This window comes from Drosophila yakuba, chromosome 2R (assembly GCF_016746365.2).
Source record: "Drosophila yakuba strain Tai18E2 chromosome 2R, Prin_Dyak_Tai18E2_2.1, whole genome shotgun sequence".
NCBI classification, from domain to species: Eukaryota; Metazoa; Arthropoda; class Insecta; order Diptera; family Drosophilidae; genus Drosophila; species Drosophila yakuba.
This window is the reverse complement of record NC_052528.2, coordinates 15,265,046-15,292,409: the sequence shown is the minus strand read 5'-3', so window position 1 is coordinate 15,292,409 and position 27,364 is coordinate 15,265,046. Positions and strand designations below refer to the sequence as shown.

Here is a 27,364-nt window from a genome sequence, read left to right as displayed (position 1 = left end):
TTTTCCCCACTGCTTGATTTATTTTCCAGCTAAGAAATGCTCGCTTAGTGGCTATTATTTGGGTTAGGCCAGCAACAGCACGGTATGCGATCTTTGGCGAGCCGAAAAAGAGTACCGAGCCATGTTTGATTCGACAATGCCCGATGCATGATGTCTCATGCCCGATGCTCGATTCCTGATGCCTTGTGCCTGCCCACACAATTCGGATGTAGATGCAGAGGCGGAGGCGGCAATCCATTCATCGGACCAGTATTTGTGAATGAACTGACTGCGAAGGCAAACACAACACCCAGACGAACAACAAAAAAAAAACAAAAACGAGAAGCGGAGAGAGGAAAACGCATATGAAATCATTCTGTTGTCGGCTCGACCTGCCTTACCTGAGCGTAGGCCGCTCAGTCGAGTTTCAGACGTCGTCGGGACCAGTTCGTGGCTGTTGATTGCTCCTACCATTTCTGTGCTTGCCGCATGCAACTCGAAGAGCAGTACGGCTCTGTGAAAATGCTAATTTAACCAAATACTCAAGTGGTCGTTGGTGACGTCGGTCGGTGGTATTGAAATTACTTGCCAAGCGCTACCTGTTCGTCATCATCATCATCGTCCCTGTCCCAGTCGCCTAAAACTCTGGGAATCCTGGCGGGGGGCAAGACAAACAACGCATCCGTTTCCGGTTCTTTCTGTTGATTGTTACCTATAAATACATACGTACATTCGTACATACCTGCCTGCAGTCCCTTTGCAGTCGTTTTTCATGAATGAAATTTTAATTTCGTGTGTGCGCGAGTGTGTTTGTGTGAGCGGCAAGTCCAGCTTGAGCCCGAACTCCAGCGGTGTCAACTGACGGCCCACCGATCGCATTGTCGTCAGTGCACCGTAAAGATCTTTATCGCATTTTGAGTTCAGCACAAACGTTCTGGAGCACAGGGCGAGACGGGTCCGTCGGTTATCAGGTAGAAAACGGAAACGTTGCCCCGGCCAGGTTAATGCGGTTTATTGTTCTATGAACGCTGCCGGCACCAACGCTCTGTTTAAGTTTCGCACGCTGATAAAGAGGACCTCGCCCATAATGCGGCCAAAGCTTAGGTGAGTGTCTTTTCGCTGGTCTCTGCGTTAATTTGATGGCAAATAAACATTTATGTCGCCCCGAATAGACGCCCACAACGATTTATGCGATAGAAATCAAAGTGGTCTGGTCTGAATACCATATTACTTTGTGGCGAATTTTTAAACTCTCTCTAACAGAAATTAGCACCTTTTAATCTAATAATAGCAGCGGACTCGAACGCACGCTAATCGTGAACTTGATTCAGCTGCGGGCTCATAATAAACTCGTATTAAAAATCAGAGATATAATGATTTCGATCAGCTCAAAAGTCATTTAACGCCGCCCAACGCATGGCACTTCCGTTGTGTGCGTTAGTCTCAAATTTCGTCTAACTTCACGGGCTAATGTTTTCTCAATTCACCTGAGAAGCCCACGCATTTTGAGAGCTCGAGAGGAAAGAGACAATCGAGGAAACCCACACACGGAGGCTCCACTGTTTTCCCCGCTCAGTTTACGCGCAATTAGCGCTTTGTTGTTGCTTCTCCAACCTCTTCTAATTTTATATAACTCATCATTTTCACAGCGGGCACCTCTGGATGCTCGCGATCAACTTACGGCGACAATGAAATGGGCAAAGGAAAATACTTTTTTATTTACATTTCATTTTCGAACGCCCACAATAATAACGAAAGCGGAGGAAAGACAAAAAAAGATTGCTCATAATTAATGTTTATATAATTTTTTACTGCTTTACATGCGGCTCATTAGCCGCCTGGCTTGGGCTTTGGAATCCACACACTCGGTTTCTGTTCTTCTTGGCTTGACATGGCAAGTTCGTTGCCTAAGTCTTTTGTTTCGCCAACCGTGGGCGACCGCTTGATGCGGGACAACAAATGTATGTACATATCTTTATATATATATATAGCCAAGGAAAAGAGATAAAATAAGAGACATTTGTGCTACTTACTTGCTGCTGCTGCTGGTGCTGTTGCTCCACAACCAGTTGCCAAATTTGGCAATGGGAGCGCAACGACAGCTGCCTACTGCCCACTTACTTTTTGTGCTCAAAGTGTGTCGCTGTCATCTGACGATCCAATGAGCTAATGTTTTTGGGTCCACACATCTGCAGCAGCAGACAAGGGAAAGAGATGATGATGCTCTGCTGACTAAGAATGTATGTTAGGATCTAAGGGTTTTGCTGGTTTTTTTTAGCAGTGCATGCATAACTTATACAGCCATTCACTTAGCATACTCCTCCGCAGCATCCGAGCAATTTCTTGCCATACAACTTCGGTCTGTCTGGCATTTGCATTCGTGTGTGGGCAGCTCTTGGTGTGGGCTAGACCAAGATCTCCGGCGGTATCTATCAGCCAACTGATGTCGCATAATATGTTTAATTTAGTTTATTTCAAGCTCATTTTCATGACATGTCCGCTTTCTTCTCTTTCAATATTTTCCCCAAACATTTTCATTCAGTTTTAAAATCACGCCAGCAGCGATTTCCATTTTATTGGATTACTGTCTCCAAAAGTCTGTGTGTTTTGGCTCGACTTGTCACGGCTTTCGAAATGTCGCAATTAACAGTCGATTTAGCATTGGCGTTGGCGGCCTCCTCGTGTCTCAACTGGCTTTCTGAGGTTTGCGTGGGCTGTGAACTTGGTTTCTTAGGTACGTTGTTGTCTCGGATGTGGAGTTTTTCGGGGGAATTACGAGGAAAGTTACAAAAGAGGCCCAGGCTTTGGGTGGCACGTACGTAGTATTTATACCTATTTATATTTTTGATTGAATTAAGTTTCGCTTGCACATAATGTAAATTATGTACAAAACCGCAGACTTGTTTGCTATAATTAAATCTAATTAAATCACATTAAATTAAAATTGGCTGCGTAATTCTTGGTGCTTCACTTTGAAGCAATATGAATTTGAACTTAATGATTTCTTCCCGTCCTTTCTGATGATGGTATGGTATGGTATGCTGATCGTTTCACGTTTAAGAATATATAAATGCTCTCATAAGCATTAAGTAAATGACCCACAGGCAAGTGAAATGAGCTGCAGGAGCGAACGGACCAGAACCCAAACAATGTCCATAAATTTTGAGCTCAAATTGCTTTTAGTTGTTCGCAGCGGCTGCCGTCGGCCATATTCATATGCAAATGGCATACAAACCAAAAAAGAAAAAAAAAGACGAAAAAAACAGGCATACTCGGATTTAAAAACATTTTGGACCAGAACAGGCAACGAAAAATCCAATTTAATTTAAATTAAACACAGCCTGTCCCAAGTTCATTCATGTTCATGTTCAGACGCAGGCTGCGAGGGCCATAAAGTGCAAGATTTGGTAAATAAAATAAAAATGCAAGCGAACAAAACCCGGCTTAAGCCATTCCGAATGGTTTGTTTACCTTGCCCCAGGGGAAATCGGCTTGCTTCGCTTTGACTCGGATCGGTTTGGATCGGATCAGCCAACTGTTCTTCCACCGACGGATTACCCATATTATTTTATTGTTAAGCATTTTATTTTATTACACATATTGGCCTCATCTGGCCGAACAAAAAAATCAAGTTGCAGCGACTGCTGTCACTTATTGGTTACTTTGTCCGCGATTTGGTTAATTGTTCGAGTCTCGGCACTTGGACGAACAGCTACCCACGTGTGTGTTCAATTAAAAAGTAATTTGCCCAGCACAGGCAGCTCGACAAACAAAGGCTAAAACGGCAAAAAAAAAGCCAAAACCAGAGACGACAGCCAACCAGCCAAACAGCCAGCCACCCACACGTTTCCGTTTACTTGTCGTCGGCCCACTCTTAAAAAATAATACTCACTAATTTTATTTCTCGGATTTGTTGCTTTTGTTAGCCCCCTGCCTTCTTGTTTTTTGTCGCTTACAACTGAAACAAGTTTGTCAGACCTGTGATTTGCAGTTCGCTTTGACAATATTACCAGCTATTTGAAAATACCAGAGAGCCCACATTAAGACAGATGTTGCTGGAGGAAAACATTTGTTTAGGCTGTTGGTGCTTCAACTAATTTCGAATGGGGTTCAGTGGGGAAAAAGTACTATTTTTATAAATTTTTGCTTTCTAAAAATTTATTTCTTTAATGATTTATTAGCTATTATGTACACGAATTTAAACGGCCAGCGCAAGTAATAATATATATAAATATATATATAAGCCTCACTTTATAATTATCTATAGCAGATTAGAAGCAGACAGCTTTTGCCACCGCATGAAACGAATGTCAAATAAACAGAAATAAAAAGGCTGATAAAGCTTTGAGTGCAATTATTCGAATATTGACTCATAATTAAGAATGGAAACTTGATATTTGAGATCCTCGTTCGAATGCCAACAGCATCCGTTTCCGTCTTAATAGAGACACGCTGGACTCTTTAGTCATTTAGGGACTCGTTTCAGGGTCCTTAAAAGGGGAATGGGATTTGGGAACAGGGTACCAGGGTACCAGGATATGCATCACAATTAAATCCCTTTTGCGGGCTTCTCCACACAATTTGAGTTTTCTGTTTCCTGTCCTTTTGTGCCTACTCATTTTTCCCTTTTTCGGCATGCTAAATACCAGGCAGACCACAATTGTTGTTGCTAGTGTGGCTACTTCAGTTTCAAAAGCAGCTGTTTCGGTTTTCCAATTTTATTTCTTTCATTTATTTAGACCTCACGTCTGTGGCTGCCACTTTTGCGTGACATTTTGACCTTTGGCTGGCTTTTGCAGCAACTTTTACTATTTTCATGCTAGGCATAAATTTCATTTGCCACACACATACCACACTCATTCAGTGTGTGCCTCATTTCGATGCGCTTTCAACACTCGAACAATGCCCCAGCAGGTTGATATTCAATATGCCCCAAACCAAGCCGAAATAAAATAGGAAAGAAATAAAAATAAAATAAAATAGCAAATTACTAATTTCGCCTTTGGCCTATGCAACATGTTGCTGTCATTATGATTAGCTACATGTTGCCCAATTTGCTGGCCGCAACAGTTGCTGCTGCTGTTTTTCTGCTCGCTCGTTTGCGGTTAAAGAGTCTTAAAAAATAAAATATTTAACGAATAAATAATTAGGCAACACAAGTGCAGCTGTCGTCAAACTTTTTGCTGCACCGAAAAAAAAATTATATCAAAAATATAAATATAAATAATGCTCTACGATGCATTTTCCCAATTTGAATGTTTGAAACTTGAAAATTTGCAAGATATCCATCAGCTAATAAAAACCAAATTGATTATTATATTTTTTTTATCAACATTTACTCGTATAATTAACTACGAAGAACAAAGAGCAACCAACATTCGTTATCCACCTACCTACAATTACTGAAAATCTTTTTTCTAGTTTTTTTTCCCATCTATTGCCAAAGAAGGCGAGTTAACGAAAAACGCGTTTTTAATTGTTCGCTGGCTTATCGCATGTTTTGGCCATTTTGGGAGCTGAAAAATGTTTGGCAATGGTACCTCTCTCCATAATACATACAATAAATACAAGAAACAAAATAATAACATTGCTGCTGTGCCAGTTAAGCCACAAATTATGTGCAAAATAAATAAGAATCGTTTTTTGTTACGATCCGCGGCCAGCAAATGACTGAGATTTCCAATCAGTTCCGAAGTTTGCGCCAAGTTTTCAGAGTCAGCTGCACACACACCCATTTCGCGGCATCATTATCATATGGCTGTATCTCTCGATCTTCATGCAGCATCATCCGGCAGCACAGGCGTTCCGTTCCACAGAAAACGTTGCAATGCCGTTACCAACGCAATCCATTTCCAACCATTTGGCCGTGCTTACACCCATATACCATACCATAAACCATATAGCATACACATTATAGCATCTTATGTGTATACCAGAGGGTTTATTTCCGTTGACGTGCCTTAATTTCAGTCAGTTTTGGGTCTGGCTCTTGCCGCATTTCAGTTGTTCCTGGTGCTCAGCTCTCTGTTTTGGGCCTTTGATGATGATAATGGCCATGTTGATGACGATGGCGCTATGAACCGAGCGCCTACACAGCAACCAGCGCAGATTTCGAGCTCGCAGCCGACCGGGTTTCTCAGCTAGAATGGTGGCTTGGCATTAAATTATGCCATAATGTTGCTTACCAAAAATTGGATTCTGCTCTAATATGCTTATGCTTAATGCCACTTATGCAACTTAGCCCAATCAAAAATTAGTGGCAAGCTAACCCGATTGATTCTTAGAGTGCATTTCAAATTCGCCTACAGCTGGCAGGCGTTGCGGATGTGTGGGAGCTGGCAGCTCTGGGTCCAAATGAACAATCAACCCGAACTGGCGTCTACAGTCTGCACACATGGAGGTGGAGAAGGTGTCGCAGGGGCTCCACTAGTTGTGGCGGCTTGATTAGCGAGTCCGTGCTAAGTATGAAGCCAAACAGACGGCTAGTTGGCCCGTGAATCTCGGCAGACGGATATGGGATGTGTTTTGATCCGCGGCAGTGCCCAAATGCTCCTGCTGAGTCACTGGCGACAGGTCAGCGCGATGGGATCTCCGGGTTCCACGATCATGGCAGGGAGGTGGGCGGTGTGGGGGGCGTGGCATTTTATGCATAATTAGCCACACTGAGGACGGATAGGAAACCAACAGAATCTGACTGGCGGGAGGGGGAGGAGAGGGGTAGGGACAGCGGAAATTAAAGGCACTCAAACGTTTCGAATCGTTGACCAGTTAGCGTGACAGAGGTGGAGTTGTGCTGAGCTGCATTTTAAAATATTTTTATTGTTGAGGATGTTGCCGGTGTATACGCAATGGTCAACACAACACTTGACTTGCTGTCGCTGCACAGAAAGAAATATTTATCTTCTGTTTACTACACACAAAGAAGTCAAGTATAACGAACAACCAAGATAATATACATATATTAAATCATGTAGACAAGTATACCTTTATTACTTGGTAAAACCCATTTGAGGACAAGTATTTCCCATTTACTTGCACATTACGAATATAATATCCCGATTATTGTTTTCGGTGTGTGATTAAAGCGGCAAAACTCGGATTTATGTTGACCACGTACATATGCAAAGCGCATTCTAATGGAACCGGCGAGCCAGTGTTTCCTCTGGTTATATTTGGCCATTGTGGTACAAAGTTACGCTCTGATTTTTGAGCCTCCACCTGTTATTGTTTGCCCTGGGCTTTGCACGGTTCCCTGATGATCCGATGCTGATACCCTGCGGTGCGTTGGCAATTGTTGGCCAGAAACGGAAACGCCGCCTTTTGTTGAGCGGAAATGCAAAATGATATTGTTCGCCGGGCAGTGGCGAGAACCCTACTTGATATGATTGACTTTGAATGGTATATAGTACATACATAGGCATGGTATCGTGTTGCACTGCAGCTCTAGACTATCAATTACCACCCAGTTGCAGTCGCAGATGTCATTGGAAAGTGCCATCAAGATCCCAACGCCCAAACAAAATGCCAGGTCGCCCACTTGGTAGCCCTCAGTCTCCGATCCGAGCTCCCTGTGTGGGCATCAGCCAAGAAATGCAACTCCGACCGAACAATTATGCAAAGCATTTATGTACATGTACACAATTCGTTTAAGTTCAAGTAGCACATAGGAATAGGTGTTCAGCCCGTGATGAATCCACGAGCTGATCGCACTGGAGACAGGCTGCGCAGGTTGCAAGCCACGCGCAGATTGGGCAGATTCTGCGGATTGCGGCAGAAGCGATCCCAGCCCTTCCAGTACTTGAAGCCCTCCCGTTCCTGGATCATTCTGGCGCAGGCGATGTCGTCGCTTATGTCATCATTGGAAAAGTCTGCCAAAAAGCGGGGGATTAGTGAGCTTCTTGTAGGAAACAAGGACCAATATTCAGAAGTATAATGCAGTTTATGACTTAAATAGGGTAACTAAATCAAAATTTGGTATTGCTTTCTGCTGCTTAAAAATTCAATTATTAAGTTGCTATAAAGTAATCTCACCTTCACATTTCTGGTTGCACTGCCCTCCTTTTCGTCCTTCGGAGCAATAATCCTTGCTGTTGATTTGAAAGAGCCCATAGTTCTTGCTTTCGTTGCCCTTTTTCGTCACTTTTGTGGTGTCCAGGTTACTTTCGTGTTCCACCAGACAGATCCCTGACATAAATCATCCATAATTCACTGGGTTTCGTCTTGGAAATCACTTACAGTTGGAAAGGAAAGTCTTGTCGAAGTTGTAGTTCTCCACCAGAACTCGCGTTAGCTCGCAGCGCTGATACTTTTTGGATTCCACTTGCTCAATTCCCAGCTGCAGTAGGATCAGCACTGTTACTATCCATAAACAAGGAGTTTTCATGTTTAACATATCTAAAAGGAGAAGACAACATCGATTGCATTGTAGGGTAGTTGGCTGCGTTTTATGTACGATCCTCATTATTTATGGACATACTTAACTCTTCACCCAAACAGTTCAAAGAGTTCTGCTGTTTGTATAAATCAATTGCTTTTATATACGCACTTACCATTTCAAAGCTATACTCGTATGTACCTGATTTTGCTTTGATTATTTAACAATCTTTGAAAGTGTTGAAATATCAATGGCCAGCTGTCATATTTAGTCGAGATGCTTTTACAGTTCTACAGCTTTTCACAGTTTCCGATGGTAATTCTTCTATTTAACACCAAACAGTATTATGTATAATAATGAGCACTCACAAATGATCATCATATATTATCATTTGTTTACTCCCACCCGATTTCAAAGCCTTGACTGTTTTTGCATCTTTATACTTCTTTATCGGTGTATACATATATATTTCAGTCATTCTATCTTAAGACATGTCTATTACGTTTGCTTACGTAAAACAGATTTATAAAGCTTATACATATTCAGTTATCAAATGTTTTAGTTTGCTTGTTGTGTTAATCTTCATGGGAATCATATTTATATTATCATTTCTTGTTTAATTTGAGTAATAATAAAAAAATCAGTATTTATTTTAATGAACTTTTTTGCTATGCATGTTGTTTACGTGTAAGTCAAGTCATGTAGATGATAAAAAGTATGATTTATTTAAAACAGTAAAACTAGTCAAGGTTACCCAGAACCAAAAAAAAACCGAAATAAATACAACGAAGTTTTGCAGCCTTCTTCATATAGGAAACCCACTGTACACGTTTCACTTTTTATTGTGATTTCATGCATGCAAATGTAATAATTAGTTCGAGTTACTTCCTCTGGCAAAACACTTTTACTTCAGCAAACAGTTTGCTTACTTTGTTTACCTAATTAACGCAGAACAACAGAGTTCTCGGCAGCAGGAAACGAGTTTGTGATGGGAGCACTAGTATCTGTATCCGTATCTGTATTTGTATCTCTATCTGAGTCTTCTTACCGTGTTTCGTTTTGGGATGGCGTGCTGTCAAACACATGTGTATGTATGATTTGCACACCCGATCGGATCCGATGAGAAGCTAGCCCGCCGGTGCGACGCTGCTGACCCGAGTTTAAGTACTGAACGCCCAAGTATTTCTCAGATACAATTGCGCCTCAGTTCGCTTTCGAGTCGAGGTAGTTCTCTCCCGAAAACGCCGATCGCAGAGCGCCAAAAACAGGCGAATGAATTTGCTCGTCAACCTGATAATGCTGATAAGGTGCTCGCTTGTCACGGTTGATATGCCACCTGAACTCTCTGACAAATCAAGAATCAGAGAGCGATTTCGGTAACTCCCAAACCCTTTGTAATGATTGTGAATGAAAGTATACATCGATCGAAGAAGCCTGAGTTCAATGATCCAAACTTATTTTATACCTGCGCGGAATTCCAGTCATAGTAGCTAGCTACTATGTTTACTTTAAGATTTAGAGGAAATTAAAAAAGCAAACGATATTTATGAACAAGAACTCTTAAAACAAATAGGGATACCACAGTTTTTCAGTAAATATTATTATAAAATTTCTCCCATTCCTGTTATACACCTATAAAACGAATATTCCATTTAATATTTGAATATTGCCAAAGGTGATTGATTAAAACAGGGGGGAAAAACACAATTGTGCGATAGCATCGTGTTGCAGCTGATAGCGGGAATTCCTGGAAATGCTTTCATCACGCGATCCGGAAAATAAATACACCTTATTCAAATGAATTAACTTAGGCTTTATGTGAACATTTAGCAGCTATGAGTAGAGTTAGTTAAGCCTAAGAGCGAGTCGAAGTGCAGTCCTAGCATCGCGAGACATCGGGCAGCGTGCGCCCACGACATTTGCTCATCCATCCGGGCCAGGCCTGAAATCCATGGCGGTTGAAGATCTGCATGGCACATCGTGAATCATCCGAGATCTCATCATTAAGGAACTCTACAGCCGACGGGAGAGGAAACCACAGTTATCTGCACACTGTATGTAGATGTTTTGTGGAATGCGGACTTACCTTCGCATTTGATGTTGCAGATTCCTCCACGACGACCTTTGCGACACCAGTTTTTGCTGTTAATCTGCGAAATTGCGGATTAGCGTTGAGGGCTCTAAAATTTGTCTATTTGATAAGAAACTTGCGTTGACCCACCTGGAAGAGTCCATAGCTTACGCTCTGGTTGGGCAGCTGCATGGATTTGGATGTACTGCGTCCACTCTCCGCTTCCACCAGGCAAACCCCTTTGGGGAATTGGAAAAATATCCATTGAATGGATCCATTTGAGATACATTTACTTACAGTTCGAAAGATAGCTGCGGGGAAAGTCATGACGCAACAACTCCTTGGCCAATTGGCAACGTGTCAGCAGCTTGGACTCGGTCTCCCACTGCGAAAGCAGGAGAAGATTGAGCACCAGGACGAGCGCACCACCTTTGGGCAAGTGACTGGCCATGTTGGTTTGGGAGGGATTTGGACTAATAGAGACCACTGCTAATCCTTTTGAGAGATTTTAGAAGCGCTTCCCTCCGCGGCAACTGCGAGCACTGGGCACTTTGCTGCGGAATTATTTCTACGGCACTGGATGCGTAGCGCCCGAAATCTGGGTTTTTAAAGCCTCGCACGCAGCTTTTGTTTTCTTCTGAGACATTCGGGAGTGGTCTGGTGACATGGAAACACTGTGCGGGCTACTCATCAATAGGGTTACTCGCCACATTCAATATAAACAATGTTTGTACAAATTTTAACTTGGCTGTCTCAAAAGTATCTAAATAATTGTGCGCTTAAGATATATTAGTTTATATTTTATAAGCATTAGTAAAAAGCGGCCTAGTTTAGCTCTCAGTGCATTCAATAAATCGCTTTGATTGCGTTAAGCTGTAAATTGGCAAATTGTCTTGCAGAGATAACAATGGGAATCTTTAGCCCGAAACGCATCCACTGGATACTGGACACAGATGCACTGTGTGGGTGTTTGTGTTTGTGTGTCAGAGTGTCAGTGACAACTGCGGCTTGACCTAAAAACGCATGATCTGTTCATGTGCGAGGAGAGCAAGTGCATCCCAGTCCAGCAGTCAGGCAGCCAGGCAGTAAAGCATCCAAGTGTTTTTCGTTTTTCAATGCTCGTCCCACTAATTTCCATGAAAATTTTTCCACTTACAGTCCAATTCTCATGCTCTTGCTGCTGTGCACTTTGGCAGCGGCCAATGACCTCAAGGATCTGCTAGAGGACAGCACCACCAGTTCCAGCACCACCACTACCACCACCAGCACCACTCCCACTCCCATACCCTCGCCCACCACGCCCACCGCCTATGTAGTTTCGGCGGCTGCAGTTCCCGCCCTTGTTTCCGCCAGGGGAAAGTCAAAGTCCACGTCCGGAAAGTATGTGAACAAGGGCTTGCCGAGGAAGCGCAAGGCAGAGCAGGTGTCCTCGCTGCCGCTGCCCGTGGACGATGCCCTCATGGAGTGGAAGTGCCCCAACATCACGGGCACCCGGAACGCGGAACTCGAGTGCGGATGCGACCTGCCTCACACACTTCGCTGCAACATTGATCTGCACGGGTTGATGGTAAGAGATTCTTTTCAACTTTCTGGATTAATCTTTTCAATGTAGACAATTCTGAAGTTAAATTGTGTAGTTCGTATTGGATTTATTTAACGTGCTATCTTAAAATTCATAGTTGTATATTTACCTGTGATTTCGGAGACGAATGCACCTATCTTATCAGTATTTCTAATAATATTTTTGATTTATACTCAAACTCAAACCATTTAAAATCGGATATAGGCGGTGCAATTCTCAATTGACTCCGTGGCGCAACGGTAGCGCGTCTGACTCCAGATCAGAAGGTTGCGTGTTCAAATCACGTCGGGGTCAAAGTTGAGACTTAGAACCTACTTTTTTGTAGAAAAAATATCTATGTTTTCTACATTAAGACTGCAAAATATGAGATTTTCAATACATTTTATTATAAGATAGATATATAGATTAGATCATGAGATATTTTCTGAAAGCATTGTAAAATATATGACTTTTGACCCCGACGTGATTTGAACACGCAACCTTCTGATCTGGAGTCAGACGCGCTACCGTTGCGCCACGGAGTCCAGTTGGGCTTAATTTCCAAAAATCTCTTAATAAATACCTAATCTTTTAATATAAGTAACTAATATTAGTAATGTATTGATAGGAACCCGCTTTTGGAACTGTATTTCTAACATAATATTACCTTTCTTAGCTGCTGGCAGACCGGCTACGTACCTCTCCCTACTCCATATCATTGCTGGACTGTTCCCTGCGCAACGTGACCTTCCTGAGCGACGCGAAAATCTTCGACAACGTTTCGCTTCACGGGCTAGTGATCTCGTCCGGAGAGATCAAGCGGGTACACAAGTCCGCCTTCCTGGGCATTCGTGGACCTCTGCAGGCACTCGGTCTGCCCGGAAACGCACTGATGAGCGTGCCCTGGAACGCCTTGTCCACGCTGAGCGCCTTGGAGCGTTTGGATCTGGCCAATAACAAGATCAAAGCCCTGGGCACGGCGGACTTTGTTGGTTTGACCAGCTTGGTTTACCTGGAGCTGAGCAACAACCAAATATCAAGCATATCCCAGCGCACGTTTGTAAATCTTCGAAAGCTGGAAGTGCTGAAGCTGGGCGGGAATCGATTGGGTGACTACGCCCAAAGCTTGAGATCTCTGAGTCAGTGCCTCAGTCTGCGACAACTGGACTTGCAGGCCAATAACTTGAATGGACCACTGAGTGAGCAAACGCTGCCCGGAATGAGGAACCTCGAGAGCTTGAATCTTAATCGGAATCTGATCAAGAGCATTCAGAACAAGGCTTTGGCCAATTTCTCGAGACTGGTGAGCCTTTCGCTGCGTCACAACCAGATCGATGTGCTGCAGGATCACGCCTTCTTCGGGCTGGGTGCCCTGGACAGTTTGGATCTGAGCTACAACGGCATCGTGGCCATCTCCAGTGCCTCGCTGCAACATCTGTCTCGTTTGACCGTGCTAGATCTTACCCATAACTTCCTGCGAGCACTGACCTCGGATTTGATAGCACCGCTACCATCTCTTCGGGAGTTGCGATTGGCGGGCAATGACATCTCGATTGTGGCGAGAAACGCCATGGACGGAGCCAGGGAACTGGAGAGCCTGCTGATGCAGGAGAATCCCCTGTCCTGTGACTGCAGCATTCGTCCCTTCGCCGAGTGGCTGCAGGAGTCGCAGCTCCATTCCAGTCTGAGTGCCTCCTGTGTGACGCCGCCGAGGTTGGAAGGAGCTCCGCTTCTCCAGGTGCCCGTGGAGACGCTCAGCTGCGACATGGACAACGTGGAGAAGGATAACGCCAACATCATGCAGCACCTGGAAACGTTGGCCAAGCCGAATCAGACATCGCCGATCAAGGATTTGTCAGAGGAGGTCAGTATTATTATTTTAAACTCTTTACTTTATTGACTAACCTCATTGTTATCCTTACCACAGATTATTCTACATGAGCTGCACTTTTCGACGGACTATGGGCTGATCCTTACCTGGCTGCTCAATCTTAGCAAAAAGGACTACATGTGCGATGCAATCTTCGTTTATAAGGAGGAGCACATCAACGAAATTCTAATAGACAACTCACCGGTAAGTAGTGTGCATAAACCAAACACCAAGTGTCTTGTCTGATTCCTTAATGTGATTCCTTGCAGATCCATTGCGAGAGCAAAGTGGTCAATGGTCAGAACACAGTCAGCGTCATAGTGCCGGACAGTTCCTCCCTGGAAATAGGCGAAAGGTGAGTTCTTCACCGACCAATAACCACCACATAAAATAACTAATGTTGTGCGTTTCCCGTGTAGCTATCGCTTTTGTCTGGTCATGATCCAGGAGAATAAGCCCGAGGCGGAACTGAACATCGGCTGCTCCAACATCACCCAGCTGGAGAGGAGCAGTCCAGGTGCTGTTCCCGTATCCCGACAGTACCAGCGACGTCCCTACTACACCGCCAATGAGCTAAAGCCCGAGGTGGTGCACGAAGCTGGTGAGGATTACCAGGTGAATCAGCGCCGTTTCAATTCGGTGGTTGGAAGTCAGACGCAACAAACGCAGCAATCGACTTTGCTGCACAGCTACACAGTCATTGATTCGCTGAATAAGAGCTTCTTGCCCGGATTGGGTCTTGGCGTGCTGGTCACCTCCGTGCTGGTCCTGATCTGGGGAGCCACACGGATCCGGCAGACTGGCGGCAGCAATGGAGGCGGTGGCAGGAATGGCGATAGCATTGACAGCAACAGCAGCAGCATGCACAACAATAACAATAACAGCAGACCGGGCACTCCGACGGCCACCACCTGTTACGCCGCCTCGGATCACATAGCCCGCCTGGCGGATGCGGAGAATGGGACGCGCTACCTCAAGCTCCAGGCCACGACGAGCCTGTGAGGCGGCACCAAAATCAAGATGCAACAGGATGCTGGATGTTGCTCCTGCCCACTCAATAAACCATGTGATAGTACAGTACCGACTGTACCGACTCTTGAGTAGTTGTAATGGATAAATATATTTACGTAGACCTAAGCCATACTGCACTAATCCCAATAGTTGGCCCACACTAACCCACTTGTGCCATAAGCTAATCGATACGCATCCCCAAATTCCCATATATCAAAGCAATAGTTACAGTTGCGGCCAAGGGAATAGTTAAAGTAAAGTGAAATCCCTAATGAAATCTATTTCAAAGATGCTAAATTAGGTTCATCTAGAATTTAAATTAAATAATAATTGATTTTTATAGTGAATCGGTTACCTATGCTTTTGACCTCTACTGTAACTAATTCCTCAAACGAAGACCCTTCACGTCCCATCCAGAAGTAGTGTTAACTTAGTGTTACGCCTCCTTTATGTTAGCAATGAAACTCGTAAGTCATGGCCCTTTACAATTAAGGCTTTAATAATTTATTAACAAATTCAAAGCACACAGTAGGAAAGAAAAACATAACATCAAGTAAATAAAAGTGAAATGAGAAATGAAAGGCAATTGCAATGGAATTGGAAATGGATTGGGGTTTCTAAGGTCAGTTGGGCAATTTTTCAGGCTTCTATTTTTGGGCAGGTTACAGCCAAAAGGCCGCATAATGCTAAGTGGGCTATTAACCCCACAACCATGACGTCATATATGGCACGAACATCCATATGCGTGGTGGAGAGAACCGCCGCCATCAGCGGAATTAGTTAATTTCCATTCAAATGAGCTCATAGCTGGCCACATCCAACACCCACAGCCATGTATCCCGGGGGGAACAACTCCACCATGGACGCATGTACATATATATACAGGGTACTCTGCGTGGCTCCTTATCAATCATTGCTGAATTTATCGACATGTACGGAATTTTTAATGCTTATCCAGAAATCAAAGTTGACAGGGAAAAAGCTGGACTGTGAATGCCCCCATCCACCATCGTCCATTTTCCGTTCGCCGTGCTCTGTCCTCCATCGCACTGTTTCTGTTGTGGCCAACCGCTGATATGGCGACGGTCCCTCGGCAGCGTCGCTCCGTTTTTCAAGCTGGCTGGCTAGTTGGGTCAGTTGTTCCGCGCCAGCCGTCGGGCGACAACAATGACCACTCGACGACGACGCCAACGTGACAGCATTTATCGATTTTCGTCCATCCCAGTGGAGGAGCGCTAGGAGCAGCAGTCAAGCAAAAGTCCAGCCTCGCAGACCCACTGGGTCGGATTAACGGCCTTCACATGAGCATGCTGGGATTTGTCTACCTGGTTCTCATCCTCGGCTGGATACTGATCGTCTTGTTCCTGAAGTGCAAAAAGTCCTTGGCCGCTCCATTTCGGTTTGGCGAAAACTACACCGATGCCATCGCCGATACGGGTAGGGTGCTTCATTTACTTACTACACGGTTAATACGGTATGGTGTGAAAAGCAATAGCATTTGGTAGCCAGAAAATCGTTAGTGCCATCATCAGATTAGCCGAAATAATTGAGACTACTAATTCATTACGTTATCAGTTAGCTAAAATTGTTATGGAATAGCTGAAATGACTTATATATTGTATGTTTGTTGGTTAGAACGTCGACCATCTGTGCACGTTATCCAGTTGCAGCACGATGATGTGGAACGCGAGGATCACTACATGAACAATTTTCACCAGAACACGGAGAATCTGCAGCGCTACTCGCATCGCTCGCAACGGTCTACGCTGGAGGAGCGCACCATCGAGCGGACGTATCCCACGGATGCGGTGATAAATCCTGCCTACATGCACGACGAGGACTACGTGATCAATGGTGAGTTTATATTCTTCTCCCCATTTCCAGCCAGTAAGCAAGCATATGTAATGTATTTAAAGCACCTCCGCCGTCCTACGAGGAGGTAATGCGCCAGCCGCAGGTGTATCCACAGGTGCGCCACAACAACCACAAGATCAGCGATGCTGTTATATAGCCTTAGGTAACCCGATTATCAAATTGTAAATATGCGTATTTTGTCTTGGTCAGCTGTGATTTACATATGTTTTTGGTTTTTTATTTCATTTGCACCTAGAAAACATAATCAATTCGATTGATTCAACATAGGTGGCCTGCGCCCTCTTGCACTGCGAATAATAGTAGTTTTACATAAAAAATGTACAAAATGATTTTACATAAGTATGATTAATAGTTATGATTATGATTAATGATTACAAACAAACAGTCAGTCCACGTGTGCATTTGTTAAAGATTGTAATTGTAAATAAATTAAGAAAGAAATATACTAAATAAAATGTGTACAAAAAATAAAACATTCCCTTTGCATTCTTTTGGCTAAGTTAAGTCGCTAAATTCGATATATATCGTACATACAGACACCAAAGCTTGTATATATGGATATATAAGTGTGTTCCAACGTGGCTTATTGTATTCACAGTTCTAATTACTTCAGTTGCGGCTCATGCCATTGACTATCTACGGCAGCACCTTGTGCACGCTGTGCATCTGTATAAAGGCCTCCAGTTGGGTGGGTATCAGACCCTTGAAGTTTAGCCTGTTGGTGGCAATGGAGCGTGCGGCTAGGCACTTGAGGCTGGTGTGGGCATTCTGATGGGCGTGCAGCTGATTGGCCAAGATAGCTGCAAGTCAAACATTTTTAGCATTGCGGTCAAGTGGAATCCAATTGCTATACTTACGCAGCTTGCAGGCCGTGGCCGCTGTCTGCCCCGCCGCATTCACTGCATCCAAATGGGCTCCTGCCTCCACGAACAGCTGCAGAATGCGTCCCATCTCCGCCTGGCGATCCTGTGAGGTGTTTACCTTGGTCACTAGGATGTGTAGCGGGGTGTTACGAGCCGAATCCACTGCAACCACGGAGGCGCCGCAGTGTACGAGAACTAGAGCAGTGGCATAGCAGGGAAATCTGTGGTGGAAACGAGTAATATGATCATACATTCTAAAGAAGACCCTTTGTGAATCTGAAACCTACCTGCAGAGTTCATTCGTGTAGAACTCGTCTACGGGCATCACTCCATTGACTGCGATGTGCAGCAATGTCTGTCCATCCTGCAGGCGAGTGTCGTTCTGTATGAACTTGCGTACGACGAGGAATAGCTGCTGGATGTGTGCCTCGTCTATGTTTTGATCCTTCTTGCGTCGCGCCAAATGTGTAACGATTTTGATTAGATAGAGCGCAGTAATGCAGTTTTGATTGTTCTGATCCTGCCATAGACTGGGGCAAGTATTGGGTCTGGCTTCCTTAATTTTAAACTTATTGTTCTCGATCTCTTGCTGGCACTTGGCCAAAACTGGCAGAACGTGATCCAACGTAAGATTGTGGTTCTCCACACGCAATATCTGAGCAAAAAGCTGGGCGAACCGTAAGAGATCCCGATCTACCGATACCTGGAAAAGATTAAACAAAGAACCATCGTATATACAAACATGTATTGGAATCACGGGCAAACTTACATTATTGCGCATTCGCAGATCTATGGCGTAGTTCCAAAGCACCTGACACTGGTAAAATCTTCCCTGATCGGCCATCACAGCACCTCGATAAATGATTGCCTGCGGCAACTCCGGGTTATTGCGGCCCAGTATGCGCTCCCTTATGGCCAACGACTCCATGTGGATGGAGTGGTGATTTAGTTTGATGGCATGTAATTCGGGCAGGTTTTCAGTCTCAAACCAATTGTCGTACGCGGGCACTGTGGGCAGTACTTTTTTGCGGATAACACCGCGCGGATTGCTGTATCGTAGCTGCATAGCTCGCAGCAGATAGCAATATGCCTTATTCACGTCGTACTTGATTTTGTCATTCGCATAGGTGGCTCCTAGAAGCTCCAACGCTGTGATCTGCTCCTCTAGGCTCATCAGTCCCGGTCGTTCGATGAACGCTTCCAGGACATCCTCATGTAGACGTTCGGCAGCCTGCAAGGCGGGTGTGATTCCCAGTTCATTCTTCTTCAAAGTGGCTCCATGGTCTAGCAAAGCTATCACCACATCCAGGTGACCGCTTTCCGCCGCATAGTGCAAGGCAGTGGCACCACACAGAGCCTGATCATTGGCCCTCGATCCATTCTGAAGTAGAGTCTTTACCACCAAGTGATGACCCTTGTAGGCGGCAATCATTAGCGTGTTGTTGTTAAACAAATTCGTGGCATTCACGTCAGCGCCATTATCAATTAGGAATTCGACGATGTCCAATCGACCTGTGGAAATATTTCCATCAATAACATTTCAATATTTATGAGTGAATATCCGAAATAAATTGCATAATTCTTAGCACTTCCGTATTGTTAGATTTTTATTTCTTACCCTCATAGCAGGCCGCTCTCAACGGCGACGACTGCGCCTTGGTATTGTGATTGATGGCCGCTCCCGCTTGCACGAGCATTTTGACTATCTGCAGGTGCCCCATGCCGGCAGCCACCCACAGGGCGGTGGCTCCGTAGACCACCATACCGTCGAAGATGACATTGCACTCCCGCTCCAAGTCCACATCGTAGTGCGACAGCAGGGTCTTGACGAATTTCACATTGCCCGACATCGCGGCCATGGTCAGCGGGGTTAGCGATTGTCCATCCGGCTGATCGAAATTCTGGCGAGGAAAATATAGAAAATAGAATGTTGGAGGGGCCAAGGAAAACGAAAACTTTTGATGTGCGTGCGCAGCCGTTTCACAGTCAAGGCTGGACGAAAATAGTGCGTCGCAAGTGATAAACGTGAGGTATAAAATCTCTGGGAAGACCATGCACGCTGTCTTTGTTCTTTGTGCTTTACATGGGCGAAATTCGACTTGGGCAAATCCGCAATGCAGGCCAAAGTCCATCAACTTGGATACTGCGTTGTGGGACCGAAACAGCAGCATCTGGATGTAGGTCAAGAAACTGCTGGCCCGGGACACTCACCGCCGGATACGTGATGTAGTTTGTCACGGGCAGCGTGTCGTTGGCTCCACGCCAGAATCCTGCTCCTGGCCAAGCGGATTCATACCAGCGCTTGCGAGTGCTGCAATTAGTTTGTGAAAAACCATTTTGATTCGGAATCAATTTCAGCTGGAGCTTGGGCTTAAAAACCCATCTATTACCGATACAGCTCCGCGTGCATGGCCTGGAATCTGAATTTTAACTGACAGAACTGACAGCTGCCTGGACAGTGGAGTACCGAGCACCGAAAAACTCGATAAAACTTCGCCAGGCTCACGATTCCATTCTCAACCCTAAGTTTGCATACGCTTCCCGCATTTTGGGGGTTGAACCGCAAGGAGAGGCAGCGATAGATCCTGCGCAGGAGCAAACAGCTGTTCAAGGAGAGAGGTCCTTGAGGGTTTGTTTACCGCCCGCAGCTGTTTGCCTGCATTCCTGCAATCCATTGCAGCCCCAGAGAGAGAGGATAGGACAATAAAAGTGGGGGTGGAAGCCAAGTCAACCGCACTGCTACACAGTACAAAAAAACTTGGTCCTTGGGCATTATTACTATTTTAAAGAGTTTATACAAAATAAATAAAAGCAATGGGACCATCAAAAGGAAATCAATTTGGGCATTTTACACAATCCTGTTATAAAAGATCTTCCAATAAAATTACCTACAAAATCTCTAGTAGATTATTCATTTCATTGCAATTACTTATCTTTTCTAATACTTAACATATACTTATCATAAACAATATGCAATAAAAGTGTACTCCATTGAACTATTTATGGGATCTATGGTTTGCCCGCAAAGTTAGATTAGATTACAAAGCAACAGCAAAGGTGTTGAAAATATTTTGTTAATAAACAAATTAATAAACGCACATCTCAAACTGGCGATTTCAGGAAACTGCAAAGCATTTGGCCTGGCACTAGGCCAATTCCGTGTCCAGATAGCCACGGCATTCCTGAGTAATTGGTTAAAGATGGACCGAGTGTCATCCACTTGATTTCCAATTCATTGCGACAGTGACTTTCGGTGCCTTAAATAGGATTTTGATCTGTATTGTTCGGTAATTAATTGAAAAACTTGCACCATATACTACTAATTTCGCTTGCGATTTGTTTGCCTTTTTGGCAGGCAGTAAAGTTATAAACACAACAGTGGATACTCGCAAAATGCCTTTATACAATAGTGTTTAAACTTTGAAGAACATATGTTTCACAACAATGAAATGTTGACAATTATTGCTTATTATATACAAGTAATTCGACCAATATCCTTATTATGTCCTGTTTAACAATGTTCAATGAAGTTTCGAAAGTACAAATTTTGTAATGCTCGGTAGTTACAAAAAGATCCTACTATCAAGTTCTTGCTGTTAGCGGGTGTTGCCTGTAAAGCATGTGGCTACCCCTCTCTCAGTCGATCTCCATCTCACACTCTCCCTCGTTCTCTCTCATAAACAATGACCAACCAAGTAAATAATGAAAGCAGAAAAAAAAAAACAGCAAATGGAGCGTGTATAGATTCGCTCTATGCGGCAGCAGATTTTGTTTTTACATATAAACCGAATAATACGTATACGTGCGGCGGCAATTTTCATTAATGACGCAGTAGTAAACTCGGGCAATTACGCAAAAAGCCGTTCCATCCATCGAGTACTCACTGTATTCACCAGGTGGGTCTGCACCGCCCTGCAGCTAACCGAATTCAAGATCTCGACGAAGCTCAACATCTGGCCACTGCGGGCCGCCAGGTGAAGGTTGTTTAGCTGGGAGAAGCGCAGACGCGGCTCTTGGGGGAACTTGGCCCGGATCTCCTCATTGATCTCTACCAGCATTCCGTGGGCCATGTTGAAGTACCCAAAATCGGGCGGATAGCCGTCGTATATGGACGTGTGCGCCTCGTCGAGAGGCGCCTCTTCGACGGGATCGACCTCCATTCTGGCCGGGAACTAGAAGATGTTGCACTGATCGGTGATCACTGATCACCAGGTATGGAAGCAATCCCACACAGGCCCACTCTTTCCAGGCCAGGCGGCAATACGGTCACACATAGCGGTGCTCCTGCGAAAGGGAAAACAGTGACTATGCGATAGGCCGACCATTATTTAATATCGTTCGTTTATTCGCGCGTTTTTCCAGATATTACATTTGCTTTTTGATTGTAAATATGAAACATATATGAAATACAGCTTGAAATAGTAAATTAGATTACCCACCCCTTATTATCGTTTTGTGATTTTGCAATGCAATACCCTAGAATATGTTTCGTGCGTGCGTGTGCGTGCGTGCGGTTTTAACTGTATTAAATTTGTGTATTTTGTATATTCATGCCCTTTTTTTAAGCTTCAATGTGAAAGTTTTCTACATTGGACATGGCCTGGATATGTCTTGGGTTATATTTATAGAGTTCTGATAGTGTGGTTCGACAGGCCTGTCCAATGGAAAATTTTCATCAAGGCGTTTCTTTGGATCATATTTTTCCAATCGCTCTTTTTGGTGCGACTTTGTGCATCGGTTCGCATGGAAAACTATGCCTAAACGCAGCAGCGAGTTCTTTAATTGTATCCTTATTCTTCTTCTCCATCATTATTTCTTGCATATAGTTTCTTGAGTTGACAGTGGTCGCAGCATCCTCCCTATGCTGCTCAGTGTGGTTTTCTAACGTCTCGATTAACAATTCACTCGTTTCAAAAATGGTAATTAAAGCTGTGTCATCACTATTCAACAGTCACTGTTTACGTCACAGTTACGGTTCTTTCACACTATCGATACACTGACGTGCTCGTGAGTTGTGTGTGCGAGTTGTGTTCACTGGAAATTTGCTTCCACTGGAATTTTAAGCTTGTCTGCACTAGATCTTCAAAAAGGAAAAAAGTTCGTGTTGTTTTTTAAATATCCATTCCTGCCCTTGTCTTTTTGTGTTTTGATCATCCATTTTTCGATATACTGAAATAGCAAAACTTAAGTTAGGAAACATAATCCCGATATTCTGAAAGCGTGTGAAAAAGCTGCGATTCCAATGATTAGCTTAAGCGTTGTAAAATGTTTAATATAAATGAATATATATTGAAAATATATAATTTCACTTCTTACTTTTCGATATTCATTTTGATAATACGTAAAAAATTCATTAAAAATACAAGCAAGTGTATGTAATTCATAAAATTAATCAACAATCTACACGAGAGCTTAGTCCTCGTTAACTACTTTATCTACAAAGCAAATAGCAGAGGCTTCTCTATAAGGTATTTACTTTACGGATCCACCAGAGCTGGATTTTAGTTGGAGGCCGTGATGGCCACCGGTGTTGGTGGGGGTTGTGCCACGACCGGGGTTACGGTTACGGCAGGTGGAGCGGTATTGTTGAGCTCAGACTTGCCGGAGGAGGATATATCAGCCGCCCCCTTTAGTCCATTAGGGGTCGCCCCCAAGCTATGACGCGAGTTGCGCTTACGCTGCGTACGAGACTTGTTTGGTGATGGAGTCTTGGTAGTGGAGTCTGGCACAGAGGACACACTACGCGACTTGTCACCTCCTGCTCCAAACTCGGCACTAGCCGATCGGGAACTGGATGACATGGCGTTCTTGGCCGACTGGCCGGCGCCGCGACGATTGCGGCGACGATTGTTGTTGCTGTTAGCCTTGACAACCGGCTTTAATGTGGTCTTCTTGGGATCAAAATAGCTGTCCAGAAGCTCAAGCAGCTCAGTCTTGTCCTCGCTCTTCAGCCTGCCAATAGACTGCAGGGCCATGTCCAGGCCCTCGGTGCCCTTGTCTGCCCATACGGCACTTAGCGTGTTCAAATCGAAGCCATTCTCCGCCAGCACAATGCGGAACTTCACGGCACGCACTCGATGGTACAGAGTGGTCTTAAAGTAGTTGAGGAACACCGGACGGAAGGAGTTCTGGCGCTCCAAATTCTCGTTCTGCGTATCCAGCTCCTGGACATCGGAGCCCACCAACCTGGCAAATGGCCGTATGGCATTGAACATATTCTCCATTGCCTCCGAGCATTTCGGTTCCGGCTTACGTTCCGAGTTGCTCAGCTGAAGGGCCACATCGAAGGCCAATTTGGCACGAACACTGGCATTGCCATCAAACAGTTCTCGTTCGACCTGAACGCCGTTCTTGCCAGATTGCTTGTCGCTTCCATCGATCACGGTGCTCTCCCTGGGAGATATCGATGCCGAATCAGACACCGTACTAGATCCGGATCCCGATCCGGATGTGGACGCAGAGCAAGCCGCGTCGTCCTCCTTGAAGCCGGACAAGATCTTGGAAAGCTTGCGCAAACTGTAGTGCTTGACGTTGGCATCGCCTATAGAAGCCTTGGCCAGGTTGATGCCATTTGCAAAGGACTTCACCGACTTGGTGAAGCGCTCCAGCAGGCCGTACTTCTTCAACGACTCCAGGATCATGTAGGGAATGAACTTGCGCTCTTCATGATAAATAAGCACAATCCCGTCCGAGCTGGGACCCGCCTTGGCCTTCAGTTGCTCAAGCCAGTTGAGGAAGTCCTTGAGGGCAGCGATCTCAGACTTGGATTTGATGATCTGAAAGGACGACATGTGTACGTGATTTTTTTAGTCACTGCTCTACGACTAGAAATTACACTAATTAAAGGACTGGACTCACCTTGTAAGTCTGCATCGACTTCAGCATACGATAAAAGCCAATCGAAATAACACGAACTTGATGGCGCTGGCGCGCAGCTGGATTCAGATTCATATATGGCATGATGTACTGCTCAAAGTGGTCGGTGGGTGTATAGGCGGCCAGCTGGACGATCTGTGGGGTTTAACGCAAGTGGGGTTAGGACCGAACAATAGGCAGGTGGAAGCACGTAATTTATGCACATACCTCATCCATTAGACGACGTCCAGTGGTGTCGATGTCCACGCCCACCAGGATGTAATTGCCGGCCGGCAGTTCCTCCTTAACGCCCACAGACGATGAGGATTGATCGGCGACGGCAATGGCCACTCCGGCATCGATATTATCGGCAACCATTTTCTTATATGATCTGCGGAAAGCAATCTTGAAAAATCGAAAAAAGAAATTAGCTGACTAATCAAGGAACTGATTTCATTTGCAAATCGCGAACCGCTTTCACTAGATTTTCGCAACGAAGTGACGGGCAATAAATTTTCGAGAGTCTATTAAACCCGAGCTTCAGGAAGAACTAACGGTCTTCTTCCAGTAGCGCCATCTTTTGCACACATGTGTGTTGTGTATGTATATTCACATATATATTTTGTATGTATGGATACTTTCACCACACTTTGGCACTTTACTTTTGCACTCACCTTTATTGAACTCCTTCTTCGTGTTGGTTTCGATGGGCTCTTTCGCTTTTTACGAACTTTTTCCTTTATTTTTCAAAAGGTTAAAGCGAAATTTGCTTCTGTTCGACGAGCTTTCACAAATAAGAAACAATTCGTACGACTAACTAAAACGTAATGAGCTATTTGCTAATGCATCCGACGGCCTAGAAAAATTGCCCAAATTTGACATATGCACAGCCTGCTAATCGAAGTTTTTTGACTTAAGTACGATGGGTTAAGCAGCTGCAACTTGGGGACATCTTGCCACAATGCCCACTGTGCTGGTTAAATATTTTTAACAAATATTTTTGCCGTTGCTATTATGAAAATTTGTATTTCAGCAAGTTGACATAACTTTTGTAATAATTAGCCGGCGAAATTAGCGGACAAACAACAAATATTTGGACAAAAGCGCAGAGAAGAACTGATAAGAAGCTCAGGGCTGACAAATTTCAAATGTTTGCGGCAGCGTTGATGAGCCATCGATAGCACTATCGATATATCGATGGCCGCATAACAGTTGTTACACTGCCGCCCTGGTCGGCAAACAAACAATAATCAGCTGTTTCCATTGCTTATTTCCAACAATTTGCAGCAAAAAAGTGAACAATTACCCAGAGTATAGGGCACCCAGTGACCAAACTATGCTGCTGTAATCACCCGCGAAAGGAGAAACACAACGGTAAAGATAAAACCAGGCGAGATAACAACACGCACAGGTGCCAAACATGCTGTCCTACATAAAGCGCAAGCTCTCCGAATCCGACGGCGGCGCCAGTTCGGTCGCAACAGTGACGTCGTCATGCGGCGGCGGTGATAGTGGGAGTGCGGGCGGTACGGGCGGAAGTGGAAGCGGTACGGGCAGCAGCAGCAGCAGTGCCAGTATCAGTAAAAGCGGCCAGCGCAGCCAGAACGCCGACGAGTTAGTGCGCAAAACGAGCCAGATGTCGATGGATGATGAGGCTATTGCCTTCGGGGAGGACGCACTGCTCCATGAACTGGGCTACAAGAGTTCGACGGAGCTGCAGGAAACCATCTATGGTTCGATATTCAATGGCACTTTTATTCAGACAGAGTTATGTAATTCCTTATTTCGTTACACAGATCTGTTGCGCGGCATTCGCGATCCGGAGAAACCGTGCTCTTTGGAGGACCTGAACGTTGTCTATGAGGATGGAATCTTTGTGATGCCACCCACGCGCTCAAATGTCTCAGTTGTACGTTATTCGATGTATTTTCAAGTCATTAACACAAGCCATAATCATTATTTCATCATTATTAAAATTAGAGCGGATGTTTATTTTGCGTACAAGTTGCTTTTATCGAAATTGTTGTTTTAGTAAATTAGAACTCTGCCTAAATATTTTAAACGCACAACGATTCAGTTTCAAACTGCTTTTAAAATGTATCTCATACATACAAGTCTCATAGACTTACAAATCTCATAGTTAAACATGCTTTTGTTTAGATAACTCCACATATTGTCATAAACCGTTTGTATGGGAAACATTTAATGATTTGTATATTTCTTTAAAATATTTCAGGTGCGCATCGAGTTTAACCCCACGGTGCCGCATTGCTCGCTGGCCACGCTGATTGGACTCTGTATACGCGTGAAAGTAGAACGTGGACTTCCGCACAACATAAAACTAGACATATACATCAAAAAGGGTGCCCATCAAACCGAGGAAGAGAGTAAGTTAGACAAGCTAGATACTATTATCACATATGTTATAATTAAAATGTCTACGTTTCCCCTAGTTAACAAGCAAATCAATGACAAGGAGCGCATCGCTGCTGCCATGGAGAACCCCAATCTGCGGAATTTGGTCGAGAACTGCATTAAGGATGAGGAGTAGCTCTCTTTGTCATATCTTGCTGTACATAGGGAATTTTTTGAGGAATGTCTAGGATTAAGTATACTATTAAGCTGCGTCAGGGACTGTGTGGTTAGCATTAAAGCCCTTTAAATCTGTTAATCGCTGGGGCGTTGTGATTCCACCATCGATTGCTCAACGTCCTATCTATTTTTTCCCGCGTATGTTTACTGATAAGGTTCCCGGGGCCCAACAACTCTCATTGTTTACATTCGGCCGGAACGATATGGACGTCGGCCATTCGGCCCAAAAGAAAACCGTGTGCACAACGGTGTCATGGCGGGTGAATGAATCGAAAACCGATCGATGGATGGACCGGCCATGTTGAGCACAAGC

General features: G+C 44.5%; 7 protein-coding genes, 1 long non-coding RNA gene and 2 other non-coding genes across 11 annotated transcripts; 5 read left to right on the top strand and 5 right to left on the bottom strand.

Moving 5' to 3' along the window:
- Positions 1 to 51: 51 nt before the first annotated feature.
- On the top strand, positions 52 to 14,992 carry LOC6530760. Its single transcript, XM_015196339.2, has 6 exons — positions 52 to 1,083; positions 11,583 to 11,991; positions 12,662 to 13,849; positions 13,913 to 14,059; positions 14,125 to 14,210; positions 14,275 to 14,992. Exons 1-6 carry the CDS (start codon positions 1,001 to 1,003, stop codon positions 14,855 to 14,857), a joined length of 2,496 nt encoding a protein of 831 aa, XP_015051825.1. The 5' UTR covers positions 52 to 1,000; the 3' UTR covers positions 14,858 to 14,992.
- LOC6530764 (lysozyme c-1) lies at positions 7,587 to 9,548 on the bottom strand. Its single transcript, XM_002091616.4, has 4 exons — positions 9,402 to 9,548; positions 8,215 to 8,373; positions 8,011 to 8,163; positions 7,587 to 7,847 (listed from the first exon to the last, which is right to left on the bottom strand). The coding sequence occupies exons 1-4, from the start codon at positions 9,436 to 9,438 to the stop codon at positions 7,657 to 7,659; spliced, it is 540 nt and encodes a 179-aa protein (XP_002091652.1). The 5' UTR covers positions 9,439 to 9,548; the 3' UTR covers positions 7,587 to 7,656.
- Positions 10,146 to 10,875, bottom strand: LOC6530763 (lysozyme). Its single transcript, XM_002091615.4, has 4 exons — positions 10,722 to 10,875; positions 10,575 to 10,663; positions 10,440 to 10,503; positions 10,146 to 10,366 (listed from the first exon to the last, which is right to left on the bottom strand). Exons 1-4 carry the CDS (start codon positions 10,873 to 10,875, stop codon positions 10,233 to 10,235), a joined length of 441 nt encoding a protein of 146 aa, XP_002091651.1. The 3' UTR covers positions 10,146 to 10,232.
- LOC120321232 lies at positions 10,322 to 11,304 on the top strand. Its single transcript, XR_005560824.1, has 2 exons — positions 10,322 to 10,407; positions 10,460 to 11,304. It is a non-coding gene; the product is annotated as an uncharacterized LOC120321232 (long non-coding RNA).
- Positions 12,229 to 12,300, top strand: Trnaw-cca. Its single transcript has one exon. It is a non-coding gene; the product is annotated as a tRNA-Trp (tRNA).
- Trnaw-cca lies at positions 12,459 to 12,530 on the bottom strand. The gene has a single exon. It is a non-coding gene; the product is annotated as a tRNA-Trp (tRNA).
- Positions 14,993 to 15,141: 149 nt separating the features above from the next.
- On the top strand, positions 15,142 to 16,891 carry LOC6530759. Its single transcript, XM_002091613.4, has 3 exons — positions 15,142 to 16,303; positions 16,502 to 16,720; positions 16,783 to 16,891. The coding sequence occupies exons 1-3, from the start codon at positions 16,168 to 16,170 to the stop codon at positions 16,875 to 16,877; spliced, it is 450 nt and encodes a 149-aa protein (XP_002091649.1). The 5' UTR covers positions 15,142 to 16,167; the 3' UTR covers positions 16,878 to 16,891.
- A 24-nt stretch (positions 16,892 to 16,915) lies between these two features.
- LOC6530758 (protein fem-1 homolog B) lies at positions 16,916 to 21,843 on the bottom strand. Of its 2 annotated transcripts, XM_015197259.3 has the most exons (7): positions 19,995 to 20,139; positions 19,816 to 19,915; positions 19,223 to 19,505; positions 18,374 to 19,116; positions 17,892 to 18,307; positions 17,599 to 17,825; positions 16,916 to 17,541 (listed from the first exon to the last, which is right to left on the bottom strand). In XM_015197259.3, exons 1-7 carry the CDS (start codon positions 20,012 to 20,014, stop codon positions 17,378 to 17,380), a joined length of 1,953 nt encoding a protein of 650 aa, XP_015052745.1. In that variant the 5' UTR covers positions 20,015 to 20,139; the 3' UTR covers positions 16,916 to 17,377. The 2 variants fall into 2 exon arrangements, with proteins under 2 accessions (XP_015052745.1, XP_002091648.2); XM_002091612.4 differs by lacking the exons at positions 19,816 to 19,915; positions 19,995 to 20,139 and adding an exon at positions 21,489 to 21,843.
- Positions 21,844 to 21,928: 85 nt separating this feature from the next.
- LOC6530757 (maternal protein exuperantia) lies at positions 21,929 to 25,300 on the bottom strand. Its single transcript, XM_002091611.4, has 5 exons — positions 25,134 to 25,300; positions 24,688 to 24,864; positions 24,463 to 24,615; positions 23,081 to 24,380; positions 21,929 to 22,773 (listed from the first exon to the last, which is right to left on the bottom strand). The coding sequence occupies exons 2-4, from the start codon at positions 24,835 to 24,837 to the stop codon at positions 23,106 to 23,108; spliced, it is 1,578 nt and encodes a 525-aa protein (XP_002091647.1). The 5' UTR covers positions 24,838 to 24,864; positions 25,134 to 25,300; the 3' UTR covers positions 21,929 to 22,773; positions 23,081 to 23,105.
- Positions 25,301 to 25,686: 386 nt separating this feature from the next.
- Positions 25,687 to 27,130, top strand: LOC6530756 (MIP18 family protein galla-1). The gene is made up of 4 exons (XM_002091610.3): positions 25,687 to 26,192; positions 26,256 to 26,368; positions 26,696 to 26,846; positions 26,913 to 27,130. Exons 1-4 carry the CDS (start codon positions 25,880 to 25,882, stop codon positions 27,008 to 27,010), a joined length of 675 nt encoding a protein of 224 aa, XP_002091646.1. The 5' UTR covers positions 25,687 to 25,879; the 3' UTR covers positions 27,011 to 27,130.
- The last annotated feature ends 234 nt before the right edge of the window (positions 27,131 to 27,364 follow it).

Coding starts and splice junctions, on each gene's coding strand:
- LOC6530756 (XM_002091610.3), top strand. CDS start 25,880: ATGCTGTCCTACATAAAGCGCAAGCTCTCCGAATCCGACGGCGGCGCC. Junction 26,369..26,695: donor CGCGCTCAAATGTCTCAGTT/GTACGTTATTCG, acceptor AAAATATTTCAG/GTGCGCATCGAGTTTAACCC. Junction 26,847..26,912: donor CCATCAAACCGAGGAAGAGA/GTAAGTTAGACA, acceptor CGTTTCCCCTAG/TTAACAAGCAAATCAATGAC.
- LOC6530760 (XM_015196339.2), top strand. CDS start 1,001: ATGAACGCTGCCGGCACCAACGCTCTGTTTAAGTTTCGCACGCTGATA. Junction 11,992..12,661: donor TTGATCTGCACGGGTTGATG/GTAAGAGATTCT, acceptor TACCTTTCTTAG/CTGCTGGCAGACCGGCTACG. Junction 14,211..14,274: donor TCCCTGGAAATAGGCGAAAG/GTGAGTTCTTCA, acceptor TTTCCCGTGTAG/CTATCGCTTTTGTCTGGTCA.
- LOC6530759 (XM_002091613.4), top strand. CDS start 16,168: ATGAGCATGCTGGGATTTGTCTACCTGGTTCTCATCCTCGGCTGGATA. Junction 16,304..16,501: donor CGATGCCATCGCCGATACGG/GTAGGGTGCTTC, acceptor TTTGTTGGTTAG/AACGTCGACCATCTGTGCAC. Junction 16,721..16,782: donor CGAGGACTACGTGATCAATG/GTGAGTTTATAT, acceptor ATGTATTTAAAG/CACCTCCGCCGTCCTACGAG.
- LOC6530764 (XM_002091616.4), bottom strand. CDS start 9,438: ATGTGTTTGACAGCACGCCATCCCAAAACGAAACACG. Junction 8,164..8,214: donor CAAGACTTTCCTTTCCAACT/GTAAGTGATTTC, acceptor GATTTATGTCAG/GGATCTGTCTGGTGGAACAC. Junction 7,848..8,010: donor GTGCAACCAGAAATGTGAAG/GTGAGATTACTT, acceptor GCTTTTTGGCAG/ACTTTTCCAATGATGACATA.
- LOC6530757 (XM_002091611.4), bottom strand. CDS start 24,837: ATGGTTGCCGATAATATCGATGCCGGAGTGGCCATTGCCGTCGCCGAT. Junction 24,616..24,687: donor GACGTCGTCTAATGGATGAG/GTATGTGCATAA, acceptor TAAACCCCACAG/ATCGTCCAGCTGGCCGCCTA. Junction 24,381..24,462: donor AGTCGATGCAGACTTACAAG/GTGAGTCCAGTC, acceptor TCGTCCTTTCAG/ATCATCAAATCCAAGTCTGA.
- LOC6530763 (XM_002091615.4), bottom strand. CDS start 10,875: ATGGCCAGTCACTTGCCCAAAGGTGGTGCGCTCGTCCTGGTGCTCAAT. Junction 10,664..10,721: donor CCGCAGCTATCTTTCGAACT/GTAAGTAAATGT, acceptor AATTCCCCAAAG/GGGTTTGCCTGGTGGAAGCG. Junction 10,504..10,574: donor TAAGCTATGGACTCTTCCAG/GTGGGTCAACGC, acceptor GCAATTTCGCAG/ATTAACAGCAAAAACTGGTG.
- LOC6530758 (XM_002091612.4), bottom strand. CDS start 21,764: ATGGAGGTCGATCCCGTCGAAGAGGCGCCTCTCGACGAGGCGCACACG. Junction 19,117..19,222: donor GAGAGCGGCCTGCTATGAGG/GTAAGAAATAAA, acceptor ATATTTCCACAG/GTCGATTGGACATCGTCGAA. Junction 17,542..17,598: donor GGCCACGGCCTGCAAGCTGC/GTAAGTATAGCA, acceptor TTTGACTTGCAG/CTATCTTGGCCAATCAGCTG.